At 32.8% G+C, this 20,260-nt stretch overlaps 1 protein-coding gene across 1 annotated transcript; it reads right to left on the reverse strand.

The window, feature by feature from the left end:
• Positions 1-6,321: 6,321 nt before the first annotated feature.
• On the reverse strand, positions 6,322-18,980 carry LOC149782283 (C-type lectin lectoxin-Lio2-like). The gene is made up of 4 exons (XM_089934860.1): positions 18,855-18,980; positions 16,429-16,677; positions 13,768-13,935; positions 6,322-10,587 (listed from the first exon to the last, which is right to left on the reverse strand). The coding sequence occupies exons 1-4, from the start codon at positions 18,916-18,918 to the stop codon at positions 10,364-10,366; spliced, it is 705 nt and encodes a 234-aa protein (XP_089790986.1). The 5' UTR covers positions 18,919-18,980; the 3' UTR covers positions 6,322-10,363.
• Positions 18,981-20,260: the final 1,280 nt, after the last annotated feature.

A 20,260-nucleotide genomic window follows, 5' to 3' on the forward strand; every position in this document is an offset into this window, starting at 1 on the left:
TAGTCATCATTATAATCATGCCTTTTAGGACACCTAATATATATCGAGCGTACAATGTACAAATACTAATACATTCCTATGAACCCACTGAAATATGTGCAACATGAACGGGAAGCCTCGAAGGTAAAACCATTTTACAAAAATCGATATTCACGGCTAATATGGTGATTTACCCAATTAGCTTTATGTTATGGCTCTTCGCCAGGCAATCAACTCAACGGCTGTGCTATATTTCAATCGTTCCACTTAAGAGGAAGATTGATCTCTTCGAGCTGCAGCAAGGGTAGTATGTCCTAAAAGATTAATATTTTATAGTAACAAGTACATCTGTCTCGTGCGTACGGACCCTGCCTTTCAGAGTAATGTTAGCGCGTGTCCAATATATACTAAAAATTTGAATAAACATTTTGATGCATAGTTCTGTTATTTATATTGTGTACATTCTGTTTTCTTATAATTTAATTCAGGAAATTACCGAAACAAAATTCACTGTTGAAATAACACTTGACGGATATGATAGCTACGAATGTTCTCTCATGAATTATTTTAGTTGTGGGAAACTTCTTACATCACACGGAGTCTTCATCTATAGTTAAACTCATTCGGAACATTTTAGTCTCTTTCCCCGATATGTGTTGGTGTTAAGGGCACGTCAAAGAGATATCCCTTGCGTGACATTTGTATAGCAATTGCTGATAATATCATAGTATATTATGACTGTATGGTCTTAAATTAAGTAAAAGAAAATAGTGATAACCAGCAAGCAAAATTCATGAAATAATTTATTTGCCAACAATACAAAGTAAAAATTGCAAACAAAACTTACAGCATTGTGAATTACATCACAAATAGTCCTTAACGTTCTACCAAAAGTCCAAATGTAAGAAGCAGTAACCGAATTGTATTGGTATTCCAAATAAATTTCAATATTGAATGTGTTAATTTATCTGAAGTTTCGAACGTGCTATACGATAATGGCCTGGAATATGGTATTGTGTTATGGTCGTTTGGTGTATTAATATATCATACTGCAAAATGTTCTTGTCTTTATTCTCTATAATTCAAAATTCATGTTTTATTCCAAATCGTTGTTATTGTTTTTTGTTTAACGTCTTTGTTCAGCTGGAAGAAACACAGACCTAAAATAAGCTGCCAACTATGTTTCTAAAATGCCCACGACGGGCCAAATCTGATATTTGAATCCAACTAGACAAAGGTGAGATGTCTGTGATCTGTAAAGACGAGAACCTTAGACCACTCGGCCTCCCGCTTCCACCTTCACGGAAATGTTCAGCTATAGTGGTGTTTGGTCGGATATCGCAATCATGTATGAGGACATTTTCCATATCAACGTTTTATATGTAACAAACTGTGGTAGGACAGTTTCCAAGAGATAAGACACCATACATTAATAAATCACTTCATGTAATGCGACGTCATATTAAGAAAATAAAAGACAGTAATCCCCACTGGAAGGGGTATAATTATCAGATTCGAGGATACCATCCTGTTTTCGACGGGAAATTCGTACTGGCACGTGATGTACTAGTGTCATTAGTACCTTCCACCAGATAGAACTATACAGCGGTTTCTTCGAGAGATGGCAGTTACTGCGGTAATAGCTTACAGAGAACCACCTTTAACTAATGTGAAACCATGCAAGTGGGAATTGTCAAGTGCCAGAAGATCCCTCTTTCGCAAAGTAACTGAGAAGGAACGGGTAATAAACAATCTTTCTACATATATTGTATTCATTTATGGACTTGTTTAATTTTCTTATTTTCTACGAAGTATTGTTTCACTTTAAGGACAGGTTTTGCGCAAAAGAGCAGAATTAAGAAACAACTATCCAAATTTAGTGACGTCATTGAATGTCAAACCGCCTTAACTAAACGGATATAAACAACATGTCTTAATTATCCATAAGGTCATTTTGCACTATAAGTTTGATGTTTTAAATTGTCCGCTCCTCCAACAATCTGTGCAAACACTCGGGGCTCTGACAACAGAATAAACCATCAGTTATATGCCCCACGGGCAAATATGGGAGTTTCAGGTCATCTTCACTAATATCATGATATTAAGAGATTGTGGGATTACATGAGGGGGTGGGTATAGGTCATAAGATAAAAAATGTATTTACTCAAAAGTAGGTGGGTTTATATTCATATTTGTCATGCACTCCAACAAAGAAAAGGTTATATGAATAATGGTCAATGTATTGGTCATGTTATCTATATTTCACACATGTTTGTACTAAGTACAGTGTCATCTACTTCACTGAACGGTATTGCGCAAGATATGATAGGTGGACAGGGTAAGTATAACAAATAATATACACTCAATTTTCTGGAGTAAATATGTGATGATTGTTATTCTTTGTAATATATTTTTACAGGTACTGATTACATACAAAGAAAATGGATAGACATGTTCCACGTTAAGAATAGCAGATGTTACTTCAGAAATTGTATGTACTTATCTTGAGAAATCTGAGATATGCCATGTCATTATATCGAGTTTATTAGTTTGGTGAACACTTTATGTTACAGTTTTTTACAGCTATATCAAATATAATCTGATTTTTTCTGTAATTTTGGAAAATTTAAAAAATGACATACGTCATTAAATTGGACATCTGGTATGACACCCGTGTTATGTGCAACCATGCTAATGTCACAAAAAAGTCAAGTTTTAATAATATCATAAAACTTGGCATACTCTATGAGTGTCAATGTATTATGTGTTTCAGTCAGATACGTTTATAAAATGCCGTTGTCATAATATAATTAATTATAAAGCATGTATTTTTCTACAGATATGCTGCACAAGTAACCAAATCCTTTTTCATCATTTTAAGGATACGTATGAAATTTGAACATCGCATTAAAATAGCCATTTCATATATTGCATGTATTTTAGTTTCGCTCCTGCAATGGAAAAAAAAGTATTATTCAGGACGAGTTTCAATGGAATAATTTTTATTATTCAGGACGAGTTTCGATGGAATAATTTTTATTATTCAGGACGAGTTTCGATACAAAAACGTTGAGAAAAAGAAGGAACATAGATTATTAACAACCATAACACTTATATTTTCTTTTAGCAGCATATTTCAAAAGCATTCTAGTTTGTCTTAATACTTTACAAACATTATTAATAGGTTGTGTTAAAATACACCATTATATCAAAGCTGATTTAAACTACGTCTGTACTTTAAAAACATTAATTATACAAGAAGAACGATTTTTCCTGAATAAACTGTTTCCACTGCTTACGGTTGCAAAGGTTGGAAGACAAGGCAGATATCAAAAATCAGTTCTGCACAACATTGCTGCGACGGATGGAAACACAATGAAAATAAAATCTGCAACATTCGTATGTATAACGTGATGTTTCATCAGCAGTAACATTTCTAAATAATGGTTGAGAGATGTCTATTATTAAACAGTTTTAATTTTCAATTCTGATTCTTGTAATGTTTGGTATTTTTCAGACTATGAAAACGACAATTAACATTTCTTTTTCAAATCATACAACTAGTACCTTCCTTTCCACCTACCTTTAATAACAACATAAAAATAAAGAAATACTGTTAAAGTGGTATGTAACGATATAATACATTTGACATTTCAATTCTGTCAGGCGAAAGTTGACTCTATGATAAGGATTTTCTTTTTCACTTAAAGAAAAAAAAAGGCTTACGTTTTTCTAACCTGGGGAGATTACAATATTCTCTCTTACTTTTATCATACTGATGGAAACATTTCATATATATATATATATATATATATATATATATATATATATATATATATATATATATATATATATATATATATATATGCATACATATATATATATATATATATATATATATATATATATATATATATATATATATATATATATATATATATATATATATATATATATATATATATATATATATATGTATGTATACTCCAAACTATTTGGATTAAGGAAGTCATTTTTAAGGGTAAATATTAAACACTTGTATAGAACAGATATTTCGACAATATAAATGCAAGTGGAAATCTTTAGCTATCTCCATCTATCTATAAAACAAAATGTGGAATGTGATCACTATCACTTAGATACTAACATGATTCAAAACATGCTCAGCGTATACTTGCTTTAAAAACATCCTTTCAGAGCAACATTATTTAAAGCTCGTTTTGTCCAGGTAAACAAGGTATCGACTGTGTGTTTATGACACACACAAAACAAAATCAATGGAGTTGTAAAGTTGTAATGTCTTTGTCAACCGTAGTAACTAAGGTGTACTGCTGTAGTGTGGATTTTAAGAATGTAGCAAACGTAAAAAGCCTAAAAAGTTAGCACTTACTTCAGGCTTTTCCCAAACAAACTAGTGTTCACTATGCTTCTCTCATGCACACTAATTCCATGATCAACTAAGGAAAATTGATAACAGAAGTTGATCTTATATGCCACATCGATTCGGTAAGATTTTTATGTTTGATAATGAAGATACGTAGCATAGAGATAATACAGTTTTAAGCAAGACATCAATTGAAAATGAGTGATCACTTTTCTGGTCTGGAAATAAAAACGAAGCGGACTGAATATAGAAAGAGCTTGCTTGCAGAAAATGTGCTACACGGTTGGTTTTAGCTGTATATTTATCGCTTCGTTTCCGTTATCATGCCGAGGAAATGGGAGCCAAAAAGAAGAACAAAGGAGGCAAAATGCATTGGTTGTACTGGATGAGTATCGAACTCGCGACCTATGAAAAACCAGTTTCTAAGAGAGATAAGTTTTCTGTTTTTAGAACCTCAACATAATGTTAATCTTATATAACTTTAGGCTCACGTACAATATATATTTATATATATATATATATATATATATATATATATATATATATATATATATATATATATATATATATATATATATATATATATATATATATATATATATATGGATATAGTGTCTATACTAATCTCTTAAATTTAAATGTATAATTGCAGCTACAGATGTCGCAAGTAGCCCTGTAAATTCAATAGACGTAAACTCAGCGCAGATGTATCGGTCTTGAAACGGCAAGGTATCTGCATTGATATATAGACTGACGAATCTATTTTCCATTTTATTTGTCTAATTACCGGAAATTATTGCATTTTCTTTACTTATCTTGTAGCAAAAATAATCAGCTAAGATGGCATACGTTCGAAAAGGTACGACGTTTGTTGCATGCATATCTGATTAGAACTACTCCTTTAATGTAATGCTTTTGTCAGGTTGGTGCTATACGGCATATTTGCACAAGAAGGATATTTGGTACTGTAATATTTGGAGAGAAGCACCAATGGGCACAACACAGCAGACAACCAAAGCTGATCCGTTGGTAGGATTTAAACATTGCTCCCACTCGTGTTCTATTCTAGCACGCCTACCACTAAGATACCTTCCTACTTTCTATATATGGAATGCAAACAATCGAGAAAAAATGTCTAAATGGGGAACATACGCATTTCATAGTCTCCTACGAAAATTTAAAATAAAATGTTTATCAAACAAGAATTTAATATATCAGCTATTGCTGGACCAATGCTAAGTTTGTTAGCCGATGGAGCCCTCAGCTCGCTACTATAGGGAAAAACGGTAAAATAAATGAATGCATCTCAGTTTCGTATTCCTTTCATGGAACACTTTAGATTCCATTATATGTACATGCAACAAATCGTGGAAGCAGTCATGGTACACAATATTAATTGGCAACGTACCATGAACATTTTTAATGATTGCGGCACATGTTTAGTTGCAAGTAGAACCGTGAGCGAGAATGATCTTCACAGATGGACTTAATCTTCAGGTAGAGAGCAAACATAGTCAAAACATACCCCTAAAACACTGAAAGAGAATAAAACTAATAATAATGGCACAATTAAGATATTTAATAGACTCATCGATGGTTTTGTACGATAGTCAACCTTTAGTTTTATCAAAGCTGTAAACATTCAATAAGGTGTACTTATTTTTCAATCCAAATATGTAACAACAACACATAGCATATTCAATACTAACAGAATGACAATCGGTATGTATAGGCTACTGCATTTGTATCGGAAAATATGAACGAGTTTTTTCCGATAGATATACTGAACGACCTTGAAAGTGCAGTATATCCATCAGACAAAACGAGTTCGTATTTTCCCATACAAATGCAGTAACCTTTTTATTATATGTTCATTTTCTTTATCTACATAAGACTTACTTATATAAACAAAAATACACTACAATAAACAACGTAACTGAATTTCAGCTGTATTCCAAACTAAATACACAAGCGTAGATTCATCAGTACACAGCAACAAGAAAATCTCCGCCGTGATATTTGAACTTAGTTGCGCGCACGACATCACTTGCGACAGAAATTGGATTTTTGATCTACTTAAAATTGAAATTTAGAGTCATTTTGTAAATGAATGCGGATTACAACAACTTTTTCTATTTAGTCTGGAATGAATAGATTTTGGTATGTTTATCGATTCTGCTAAATTTGAAGATAATGACTGAATTTATCTGTGTCAATTCTACATGAAGTATATCTGATTTGAGCAGCGATGGAGCAGCGTATTGATATTAGCAAGTGTGTTTCTGGTCTGTCATTGAAGAAAATAAATCATAGTGTGATGAAAAAAGAGGGAGGAGAAAGTTTAACACTATCGAAAGTAACACGTGCAGACAAAGAGACAGCACGAGTAGAATTTCACGAACCATTGCCTACCATTTCAATAAACATCATAACGATTTAGGTATGAGTCCTGTATATGTCAAAAGTAGCTTGTTTCTACGCGTGATTTTCATCCTTCAGCAGAAATATGTTACCTGGCCCCACCATGTTTATTAAATAATTGTTAACATTGCTGACTCTGTGTGGTAAAGTATGGTTATTGTTCATTTTCGGTCGATCGATTGAGAGAGAGAGAGAGAGAGAGAGAGAGAGAGAGAGAGAGAGAGAGAGAGAGAGAGAGAAAAGCAGAGATATACAAAGTGTGGATCAACTTTCCAATGATGGCTTAAAACATAAATAATTAAAACAGTCCCCTAATATTCAGGTTGTCATGGCATCCAGAGTCCCTGAGGAGACAGACATCGTTCATACAATGAATACCTGTAACAAAACTAGATTAGCTTGGTGTAGGATGCAAATACAATAAATCATTAGTGTACTGCCCTTGTAACCAAAACAGCGTTATAACAATAAGTGCAACAACAAATATGTTAGATCAATGTTTCAAATAATCAAATAAATTATACAGCTATTATGGTGAACCCCCACACTACAGCCATGTTCGAAGGTGTTATTTACTATGTGCTCTAAATGTAAGTAACATAAAAGAGTGAAAGACAGCAAGCTTTGTAAAATGTAACACATAATGTATTTCCCTAACATAAAAAGAGAAAATGAGGAAAAAGAACATAAGGTACTGTGAATTGATTACAATAAAGCAATAATTACAAAGAAAAGTCATAATAACTTAAGTCCTAAATGAAATTCAGTAAAAGTACCGAAGAAATAAAAACAACGAATGCAATGACGTGGCTGTTGTAGCTTATAGAGTGATGATGTGTCAGTAGTCTTTTGTAGAATCAGAGAAACATAATTCCAGGTTTAAATAGTCTATTAAGTCCAAAGAATGTCTTTATCCAAGAATTTTGTCAGAGCAATTGTTTATTTCCAGAGAAAATAATCACTTGAATTCTTCAATTTGTATAAACTTAATTCCATCCCAATATATAAAAAATGCTAGAAAAAATTCATCTTGATTCTGATGAAATTTAAAGCACTAATGACCAAGTTCTCACATTTACAAGATTATTTGGTTCTCTACTTGATCTCATGTCACAATTAGCTTTTTATATACAAAACAAAACCCTTACATGAGGGGAATAAAGCTTCTAGAATGATGCAATTGTCCACACCAATATAACCTGGATTATTTGTAATTGACATAGAAGATTGCAAAAGTTTGACACAAAATATACAACAGTAAAGACTCAGTAATTAATAATAATATTGATTCAAAACCCATATATACAGAGATTAATTTATTAATGTAATAGTTGTCTACAATGAATTAATGAAAAAAATCAAATTGGTTCAGGCATAAATTAAATCAGTTTAGGACAAGGTTAGGTCCAACATATAATATTACATTATAATATCATGTAATCAAAAAAATACAATTTAACTACGAAAGAATTAAATATTCATAACTCAGGCAACATATGGAGATTTAAAGTGACACAAGCAAAGAAAACAGTAAAAAAGTTGTACTGATGAATTATAGCTAAATTTATTTAATTCAAGATTTCAAGACGTTTGCTGACAAATTGTGTGGGTGGGTTAAATACTGACTGTAACTGCCCCTCCTGCCCAATTCATTATCGCTGACCCAATATATTTTATACATAACCTTGTGCGTCTAGGATGCATCATGAAGGATGCATCACGAAGTTTCATTTGATAGGGTTATGTTACCATGGTAAGATTATCAGCGTTACCCTATCCAAAAGCATGCATCAACAACAGCCTAACTGACAGAAGCTTACAACAGTCTAACTGATATTAGACAACAATAGTCTCATTGACATTAGCCAACAACAGTCTAATTGACTTTAGCCAAGAACAGTCTAATCGACATTATCATACAACAGTTTAATTGACTTTAGCCAACAACAGTATGATCGACATTATCATACAACAGTTTAATTGACATTAGCCAACAACAGTCTAATCGACATTAGCCAACTACAGTCTAACTGACATTAGGCAAATACAGATTAATCGACGTTAGCCAACAACAGCTTAATTGACATTAGCCTACAACAGTCTAATTGACGTTAGCCAACAACAGACTAATTTACATTAGCCAACAACAGTCTAATCGACATTATCCAACAACAGCCTAATTGACATTAGCAACCAACAGCCTCACAATTCATGGTTACTTATAATTTATGAAAAACTGACAACATGAATTATTTAAGTATCAAAGGAAGCTTGCAATTGTACCTTGAAAAAATTAATTTCAAAATGTCAATGACCAGAATGGAAAACAAACATTACATTGGTTATCTTTTCACTTTACAAATAAGTAATACAAAATAGGACAAATAAATTGGAGAAACAAACACACTTTTATATATAATTTCTAATATGTTTCCCTAACGTCATAATATTTTTATCAATTCAGAGATGATTTTACTTAAGTAAACTAAAATGAACATTCATTACATTGTTGGTACATAACTTTGGATTCTTTATCCCTGTGTTCTTCTTTGAACGTTAAGATATGACACTTGCAAAATCGGCTGACAATGACAATCATGGTCACAAATTTTAACTCATTTTTTCCAGTAAGATATCATTAATCATGAATGAAATGCGCAATCAGTTAAATGACATATATATAAACAGAATTGCTTTCTTTTGCGACCTATCACTACAGCTAAAACTAATCTTCATTTACTATAAGGAGCATTACACATGAAAGAAATAACAGGCTGTTCGGATACAGTGCAAAATGAGTAGAAAGAGCTATACTATGTATGTGTTTCATCTCAGTATCACGCATGATTTGTTTCCAGGGTTTTTAATTGGAATAAGAGTTTACAGACAGCACCAAGTAATCATTCCATGAATAATAGACGCATATTGTTTAACATTTAATTTTGAAATTATATATGCACTAAAACACGACTTTGTTGTTCTACAAATGTTATTATTAATACGATTTTAAAATTGAATTTCCTCGAAGCTAGAGCTAAGGTAAAGTACTTATTTATAACAACGTAAATGATTACAAGATTGTATCGTACAAAATATACTATGCTAAGTCGTATATTTTTATTGTGGTATTCATACATCTAAAAGTACAATAAGACGTCAACTGACCTATTTTGAATGACCTAATATGTTTGTCTCTGGACCAGGCTCATTTTAATTGAGAATACTTCATTAAAACAACGAGACTGCGTAATACATGTTTGAGATTTCTGTAATCTTATCCGATTGTTGCAATTCTTCTAATAAATCTAAAATGTATAGCACATGCTTTGGAAAACGACTTGTACTGGTTGTTTTTGGTTTCTTAATTTTGCACGAGTTGTTACTACATATTGCAGTTTTAGATCTTAAAAAGCAGTAACTATTTTATATGTTTCTATAATTATACACATGTCCTATGACAGTTATGGTTTGAAGAAACAAATGGGTAGATCCGGGTGGGTGTATACAGTTTCCTTTAAAAGATGTAAGTAAAACAAATTGTCTAAATTATAAGATCTGATCATTCAGTACCTACATATGCTAAATGAACCTCTGACAAACAAAGTATTTCAACACAGAGCAGGGTACGTCATTGAATCGATTACTAACAACCACACAGTTCTCAATACCATTTTCGTTATTTGGTTCATCGGTGTTCCAAGAGGTATATGATGCCGTTTCACCGTTCCACCACATCCATTCTCTGTTTGAACCCACTGCTCGAAGTCCAATCCAAATTTGATCTGCTAATGTCTCATTCATAACTGCATTACAAAAGTATTAAAATATTAAATATTATATTGAAGACATGCTTATTCATCAATGTATGTATGCATGTATGTATGTATCTATGTATGTATGTATGTATGTATGTATGTATGTATGTATGTATGTATGTATGTATGTATGTATGTATGTATGTATGTACGTATGTATGCATGAATGTGCGTGTGTAAATATATGTTTCAAATCAACAGAATATCACCAATGCTCATTTATTTACGACAAAATGTTATTGCACCTAATGAGTTTCCAGCAGATTGATAATATCTTAAATCTACATCGAAGTTATATATTTATTTGCTTGCTACAATCAAAAGAAACATACTTAGCGATGTTTATTTCTCTGATGGAAATTGGAAAAAACCAACGTCGTGGTCATATTATTGGGTCTAAAAATTTTATACAAGGTTCTGAAGTGTCCAACATTCTTCACTCCTTCCTTAAGTCCTTTCTAGATTAAGTTAAAACTAATACTTCATTTAAATATATTCATAAGAATTACAAAGTAGTCATTGACATTTTGGACTCAATCACTATTTTGGGACTTTTGTTAATTTATTCAAGGACATTCTGGACTCATTCATTGCGACACATCAGATCATTTAAGGTACATCGGCATATTAAAGATTGGAATTTATTTTGAATACAGTTGAAATTAGGTCGGATTACTCTATACTGTGCGTATATTTAATTGACAATATTGTGAGTTAAATATTATATTTTCGGGTTTTTGTATATATTGATAGATTATTTGTTGAACTATAAAGAAGAATATGATTTTCATGTTACTCTTACTTAGCCATACTAGTTCCCCTGTCTATGTATGTATGTATGTATGTATGTATCTATCTATCTATCTATCTATATATATATATATATATATATATATATATATATATATATATATATATATATATATATATATATATATATATAGATAGATAGATAGACAGGCTGAGAGACAGACAGCCTGCGAGACAGACAGACAGATAGCTAGATAGATAGATATATAGATATATAGATAGATAGATAGATAGGTAGGTAGATAGATAGATAGATATAGATAGATAGATAGATAGATAGATAGATAGATAGATAGATAGATAGATAGATAGATAGATAGAGTAAATATTGTTTCAAGTAACAAGAATATATAGTATTTTCCTAGACATTATGTCCCAGTTAGCATTTTCTAATAAAACAAATATTCCATAATGGAAAATATCTACCCTGAAGGCCTATGATCTGTACGTTAGGAGAATCCCAATAACCTTGAACCAGTTTCTAATAAACATATTTGCTTCTATTAATTGTTATTTTTCTATTAAACCCACAAACATGGAGAGTATTTTAGCTGTTCTTAGTTGCTTAGAGACTTAAAATAAAAGAATTCAGGTCCAGATATAGAATAAACTTGATTTTCGTGAAGTCCAACATACAATATTAAAATACAATATCACATACCGATATATTTAAAACAAAACTAACAAACAACGGAAATTAAAAGTACATAATAATTCCCTTCAGAAAGAAAAACAAAGGTCAAGGCAAGAAAGCTTAGGTTGTACTTTTAGTCGAATGTGCGTTTGACAAAGATTTCATAAGATAGTTAAAATGTATGATCCATACCAAAACATTAATGGCAAGAGGAACTAGGGCTCTTCATTGTATACTCCATATCAAACCATTACAGGCGAGAGGGTTTGTGTGTGTGTGTGTGTGTGTGTGTGTGTGTGTGTGTGTGTGTGTGTGTGTGTGATTTAGCTTTGTTAATGTAGCATTAACCATTTTTCAGTCATATCGAAACGATGTCTGCAGTGTGGACGTTTATAATGATTTCTAAACCTGGGGTAACATGCCGCAGACAAATAGTATGATGTCCCACCCAGTCTCATTATCCTGATAACAGTCCGATCAGTCCTAACACTAAAGCGGCGAGAGAGACTAGTGCGTTAAAATGTATACACAATAACTAAACATTACATATAAAAGACCTAGAGCGTTAAAATGTGAATTCCATATGAATAATTTACAAAGAGGGACTAATGTGTTAAAAATGTATCATGAACATCAAGACATTATAGTCAAGAGGGACTAATGTATTACAATGTATACTCCACATCATCACTGTACAGGCAATATGGACTAATGTGTTTAAATCTATACTAAACATCAAGACATTCTAAGCAAGAGGGACTAATGTATTTAAATAAATATTTCACATCAAGACATTCTTTCAAGAGGGACTAATGTGTTAAAATGTATACTCCATATCAAGACATTACAGACAAGAGAGACTAACGTGTTAAAATGTATACTCCACATCAAGACATTACAGTCAAAGGGGGGTGCTAATGTGTTAAAATATATGCTCCACATCAAGACAATACAGGCAAGAGAGACTAATGTGTTAAAATGTATACTCCACATCAAGACATTACAGGCAAGAGGGACTAATGTGTTAAAATGTATACTCCATATAAAGACATTACAGTCAAGGGGTGGGGGCTAATGTGTTAAAATATATACTCCACATCAAGACAATAGAGGCAAGAGAGACCAATGTGTTAAAATGTATACTCGACATCAATACATTCAAAGCAAGAGAGACATGAGCGTAAAACGTTTTTAACAATATTTCAATTCTACATAGAAACTAGTGCAATGACTGACAATATGCATAGTCTATTGCAGAATATACTAAACAGTAATGCAACTAATATTTCAAAGCTAACTTTCAAATGCTTCAATAAAAACAGAAAATAATTTTCACATTTAAGCAAGCCAAACCTTGACATGTCATTCATCAATGTCTCACAGTGATTTAACTTTTGCATCGTCGTTTGTGGTGTATAAAATAATGCCTAACACAGATATTTTCAAAAGTTTTAAAAATAAAGAAACTAATCTACATGAATATATTTCAGCTGAAATGTAACGATACATTATATTTGATTGGTTTATCTATGAAAACAAAAACACATAAGAACGGGGGAAAAATGTTTTGCTTTCTTTCTTCTCAGTCTAACCTAAGTTTTCATGATATGTCAAATTATGATTGCTTGACTGCATATCAACCTGAATGATTACGATAGGACGATATTACACTTCCTGCCAATCATTTGAACATAAATAGGTTTTTAATTCACTCAATATAATACCTTCTCGGACAAAATTGAAATCAGTTTCATTCCTGATGATCATCAATTTGGCTCCCTCCGATTCGCATGTAATCATGGCGCTGTTGGAAGTTTCATTCACTAAATGAACTTTGTAGCACAGAGCCAATGACTGGTTGTAAACATATCCTTCATTGCAGTATTGAGGTCCTGTAAATAAAAAAGTCAGCAAAGCTGTAAATAAACAATTGTACATGAAAGTTCACTGAAAATATAGATAATTTATTTTAATACACGATACAGGTATTCGTTTTTACTGGACAAAAGTTGTCATTATGCATAACATTGTCTCCGTTGACCTCATTTTCTCTCCCCCCCCTCGTCGTAAAAAGGATAAACGTCAATCTTTACCTTTTTGTTATATTATTGTTATTAATGAAGACTGGTTTTCTTGATGAGGTAACAAATATTGCTTGATCGATCGATTGATAAATTCACTCATTGATGGAGTGATCAGTAGATTTATTGATTTATTTGAAATATATATCCCCGGCTAGAGTAAAGATTGTATTATATTTTACTTATTCAAAATTGTGATTTTATTGGGTATGACAGAACTCTTGAATACACCATCTAAATATTACTTCTCTTTCTCAGAAGTCAGAAGTACTTGAGCATATATTGTAATAAAATCCGTTCTTCTTATGCATGTCATTATTCTATAATGTTTTTGATTTTAACTTCCCCAAAATATTTACAGCAGATACTAGAAAATTAGGTCAAAAAATGTACTATAAGAGTAATTATTCCCAAATAATTGGAAACTTTGAACTCACAGCTGGCGGCGTTGCTACGCGGAATGTAAAACGGTAAGGTCATACAATTATTCGAAATGCCATCCAATGAATATAATTCCTGTTTAAACGTATCAACGTTAAACCATGCGTAATCAACAATGTTTGTCTCAAACGAGTTATTTGAAGGGTCATCATGAGCCAAAGCATTTTTCCATACATGATCAAGTTGTATCACTTTGGTCATATCTTTGAAACTTTACAACCGTCTCTGTGAAACGTTGTTTTTATTTATACATCACGACAACTAACGACTAATTCTATCTTAGAAGAACCGTTCTAAATTTGAAAGAAATATGCGTTATAATACCTATAAATATAACGTACTCATGCCTGAGAAGGCTTAATATTTATATCCGTTATGGTAATGGTGCTACGTCCTTCACACATTTCATTAGTCAGTAGTCTAATATGGTGTTATCGTCACAATACAAATCATAAATCTATCTGGGTACTCTTCACAGTGCTATCTTGTTTTAATATATGATAGGGGTGTCTCTTTGTACCAGACAAACGGTGTTATTATGCATAACGTATGAGTGTACGTTCAGTACCACAGTTATATCCATTGTCTTTATTCTCTCTCTCTCTCTCTCTCTCTCTCTCTCTCTCTCTCTCTCGTCAGCAAAAGAAATAACTTATTGATAAGGTAGCTTACATTGATTTATCGATTGATAGATTCAATCATTGATTGATAGATCAGCAGATTGACCACTGAAGTTGAAATAAATATCCCCTGCTAGAGCAGGAGGAACGAGTGTAATGCATCTTACTTATTTAAAATTTTACTTTTATTGGGTCTGACAGAATTCTTGAAGAAACCCTTCAAGCATCGCTTCTCTTTCTCACATGGAAAAAGTACCTGAGTGTGGGTTTTTGATTTGTAAAACAGATCGGTAATTCATATGCAGGCACTTATTCCATAATGTATTTGATTTTAACTTCCCCAAAATTATTTACAATAGATACTTGAAAATTAAGCCAATAGATGTACTATGAGAGAAAATTGTCCGAAATATTTGGGAACTTTGATTTCACAGCTGGCATCGGTGCTACACGGGATGAAAAGCCATAATGTCATGAAAACATTCTAAATCCCATCCAAATAGCATAGCTCCAGTTTAAATGTATCAAAGTAACACCATGCGCAGTGAACACAGTTTATCTCAAAAAGTTACTTGAAGGGTCATCATGAGCCTAAGAATATTTCCATATCTCATCAGTTTGTATCACTTTGGTCATATCTTTTTGAAACAATTGCAACCGTCTCTGTGAGACGTTGGTTTTAATTATACATCATAACAACAAACGATTTATCCTATCTTGGACTAAACTTTACTGATTTGACATAAACCTGAGGAATAATACCTATAAATATATAGTACCCAAGCCCGAGAAACATAAATTTTCAGTTATGTTATGGTAATGGGCCTACGTCCTTCACATATTTTATTAGTCAGTCGTCTTAAAGGGTGTTATCAATACGATAAACATCTTAAATCCATTTAAGTAATCGTGTCACATCCTCCACAGACTTTATGAATGAGTCATGTGTTAGATTGTTGTCATACTACAAGTACAAAATCCGTTCAGGTAACATTTTTACGTCTTGTACAGATCGTACTAATCCGTCGTCGAATAGAGAAGTATAATTTATGGTATTAGTCATAAACAGGTTTAAGTATTGGCGCCACGTCCAACACAGGTTTTTTTAGTCAGTCGTATAGTATAATGGCAACGTCTCGTTATGAAACCTTTGTATGATTCAATAGTTAGCATAAAAATAGTGTGAACCATTTTTGATAGAAGCCAATAGTGCATGGATTATATCTGTCTGTGATTAGCTTACTAGTGTAATAATTCCATCCTTGCTGCATTGCTTTTTCTGTTGGAATTCCACGTTTGTATGAAGAGGACGCTAGACACAATTTCAGTGACGGGTGGTGGAAGAACGATCTGCATAATGGATCCCTGTCGCACAGTTTGGCACAGTCTGAATCCGGGCAGTCTTTCCTCTCCCACAATATAAAAGATGCATCGAGGTTGTTCGCATAGTCTTGATCCAATTTCCAAGCACTACAACTACTGCTATGCTCGGCTGTAGACGAATGGAAACATATATTTATAATTTATATGTCTATCTCTGATAAATGCATTTTCAATTATATTTCATCTAATCGTCAGCAGGTAAAGGTTTTAAACGATCCCAGCTCCATAATATTGTTGAAATGTAGAAGCAAAACCTGTACAAGAATATTTTAAAATTTAAATATGGTCATAAGTAACGTTTTATATTAAAAAATAACAACCCTGCTTGTCATATTATTCTTCAACCAGATAAACACTTCCGAGTAAAGAAACCTGCTTTCGCGAGACACATGCACAATGGTTATTTCAATTTTAAAACCTGTTATTTCAGGGTCTGACATTGTATTAGGTATCTTCAACAAAAAATGAAGAAGCATCACATATTTAAGTGCCTATAAAAGAAATTCCAAATATTTAACACCATATATGTATGCTTTTCGGAGAAAATGTATATAGTACTACGGTGAGACACCCCACCTCTCTTAGACGAATAATATAAACTAATACAAATACAGCCATGAATCGTGCACTTGTTCCATGTACAATTCATTTTTGTTCAGACTGTGTGAATGAAGGAGTGAAGGAGTGATTAAACATATGCTTCTATGAACTTTCCATGAATAGTTTCAAAATCTTTTAAAGTTCCTTCAAACTATTAATTTCCTTACATGAACCATTCCCTTGAGTTACTCCCCCTTTGTATTTCATAACCAGGAGACTGTATAAAGGTGTCGCTTGTTCATGACAACACTTTACTGGTATCGCTCCTAGCGGCAAAGAGAAATGTAACAGTTGACAAATGTGTTTGTATAAAGCGCTCGACTTTACCGATCACTGCCATCTCACTTCTGACCGCGTGGTTTCTAAACTAGGGCTCATCCTGTCGAAACTGACCCATTGATTAGACAATATTTGAATATATTCCTATACATTTGCACCTGAAATCGTTTCTAGGTTGAATTGGGCTAAGAGATAACCTGAAAGAAGGTATCACACTTTCACTTATAATTCCAATTTAAATAAGTAACATACTTCTTTTGTAGATTTCAAAGGTTATGTCATTAGCCATCTCACTCTTACAAACGGTTAGGTTATGAGAATGAACAGACACAGTCGCCAGTGTTGACATTGACAGATACGGTATGAGTATTTTGGGAACAATTCAACATGGCTAGACCCTGACATCGCAGAAAAGAAATCGTAAACAGGATGAGGCCAACTACGGAAATCAAGACCAGATTTGTCAAAAACATTAGTTAAGCTGTGCTGAGTTCGAATTTTCAGCTTTGCAGTGTCATACTATAGTTCTCTCGCTCTCTAGCATATGCACACACTGAGATCAGTATATGAGGGCTGTATAAACACAAATGGACTATTCCATAGGCGACGATCATCAAACATCTAACGGTCTAAATTTGAACTTTGCTTAGAATTTAATCAGGAGACATATGTTGAATCATCGTTATAACAACATCTGCTTCCAAATCTGTTTTGTAATCACCAACTGACCCGTTATATACCTTTCTGTAAAACATAGACTATGAATGGCGGCCAATATTAATGGTGGAAGAAGAACCCAGGAAAAACTCGGAAGGTAACACCGAACCTTTAGAAGAAACTGTCAAGCTTTCTCACATACCCACATTGGCCGAATCCGAGACTTAAACCCACGCAGAGATAGTTGTGATGGATGTGATCCGTAACGGAGAGCGCTTTAGACCACTCATTGCCCATATATATATATATATATATATATATATATATATATATATATATATATATATATATATATATAACTTTCTATCAATTCTTGCTAAAATAGAGAGGAAACTTCAGGCCAAAAGAAAATATCTGAGGCAATATTGCATTATAGCAAAATGTTTTCTTTATAAACACATTTCTTCACTTCGACGAATTGTCAAATAGACACATTTGATGATCCTATGATACGAACTTCTTACAGACAAATTCATTTCGTGTCGACAAAACATTTCCATTAGGAGCGAAACTCTTCCAATCTATTTACAAATCTAAACTATGTCATTTATTAAGTCTAACAAGAATATACAAAGGTATTATTTTTCCTAATTACTGCATTTTTGTTATGATAAAAGTATGTTATCCTAAACTAATTGAAATATCTTCATGATTGATATGCTTCATTATAGTTTATATTATCATACTCACCAACAGCCAGTGAGGTAGATATGAAGAGAATCAAACAGGCGAGGAACTTCAAGACTTCCATCATTCGCAGACTTAGTGAAATGGGTTTCCAAAATAGTCAAATTAAGCAATATATTTGTATTTGTCCAGTATTCCAAATACCGGTTTGTACTAGCATCAACGCTTGTAACGAACGATTAAATATGTACTACTCGTGAGGGAGATGACAAACGTCAATTTCAATCAATAAATGGGATGGCGTGATGATACGGTTGCGACATTCTACACAATGTAATCTCTTGATTATTTGAACATAATTCGTTATAGCCAACCGTATAGATTTGCAAATGACTGATTCTAAAGGTCTTGAAGAAGCTACATTTTTACACCTGGATGACCAGTTCCATATTTATTTAGTTTGCTATTCTTGGCATTTTTTGGCATTGCTATTCGTGCATGAAACTTAGATTTGAAAAGATTCTACTCAAGTTTAAAGTTTGTCATTGTCCAATATTTCCATTTAACTGTTGAGAGAGTGCTGGTAACTAGCTAGGTTTGTAACAATTTTGTATGCTGAAACGACTCATAGTCACACCAAGAAAATTAGATTTTTAAAGCATATCCAGTCACAGTTATAACTGTTGGTGACTTCTGTTGAGATAATCTAAATTTCATACAAACGAATTATCAGCACTTTGTACATACATTTCTAAAATAAAAGAATCGAATTAATAAAATGTATAATACGAACGTTGATAACTGTATAATAGTATCGTTTGGTTTTGGAAATTTTCTTTACTTATTTTTTTCTTTTCTTTTCTCTCGCGCTCTAATAAACATTTAAGTTCCATGGATACATCGGTGAAACGTAACACTGACGATTACTGAGTTTGATTTAATGTCCTAATGCTCGCATGATCATCCGGGCGATCATTTAGATAACTCTTTAAAATATATTCTGCCCAAACATCTCTGTACAGTGCGTTCCTTGCTGACACAAAATGTGCATCAGAGTGTGTCGTAAGCCGACAAAGATATCTACGCCATTACAATGTCATGGGTGCTTGCAAACATAATTCAGACCGTCCGTGACAAACATAAGTTAAGATCGGTACTGGAAGCATCCTCAGATGAAACAAACTGATTCAACACGTGTTGTAATGTATACCAATTGACTCCAGGCTTGCTATAATATATGCTAAGAACTGACTCCAAACTTGCTCTAATGTATGAAACGAACTGACTCCAGACTTGTTCCAATGCATCACATGAACTGACTCCACACGTGTTGTATATGTGCTATTTGCAAACATGACGAACTTACTAGAGCCTTTTATTAAAGGAAACGCGTACGAATAATGAAGAACTGACATCAGACATTTTCTAATGCATGATTTTAGAACCAATGATGAATAGAGATATATATC

Source organism: Sinohyriopsis cumingii, chromosome 15 (assembly GCF_028554795.1).
Source record: "Sinohyriopsis cumingii isolate HCF-2022 chromosome 15, ASM2855479v2, whole genome shotgun sequence".
Taxonomy (NCBI): domain Eukaryota; kingdom Metazoa; phylum Mollusca; class Bivalvia; order Unionida; family Unionidae; genus Sinohyriopsis; species Sinohyriopsis cumingii.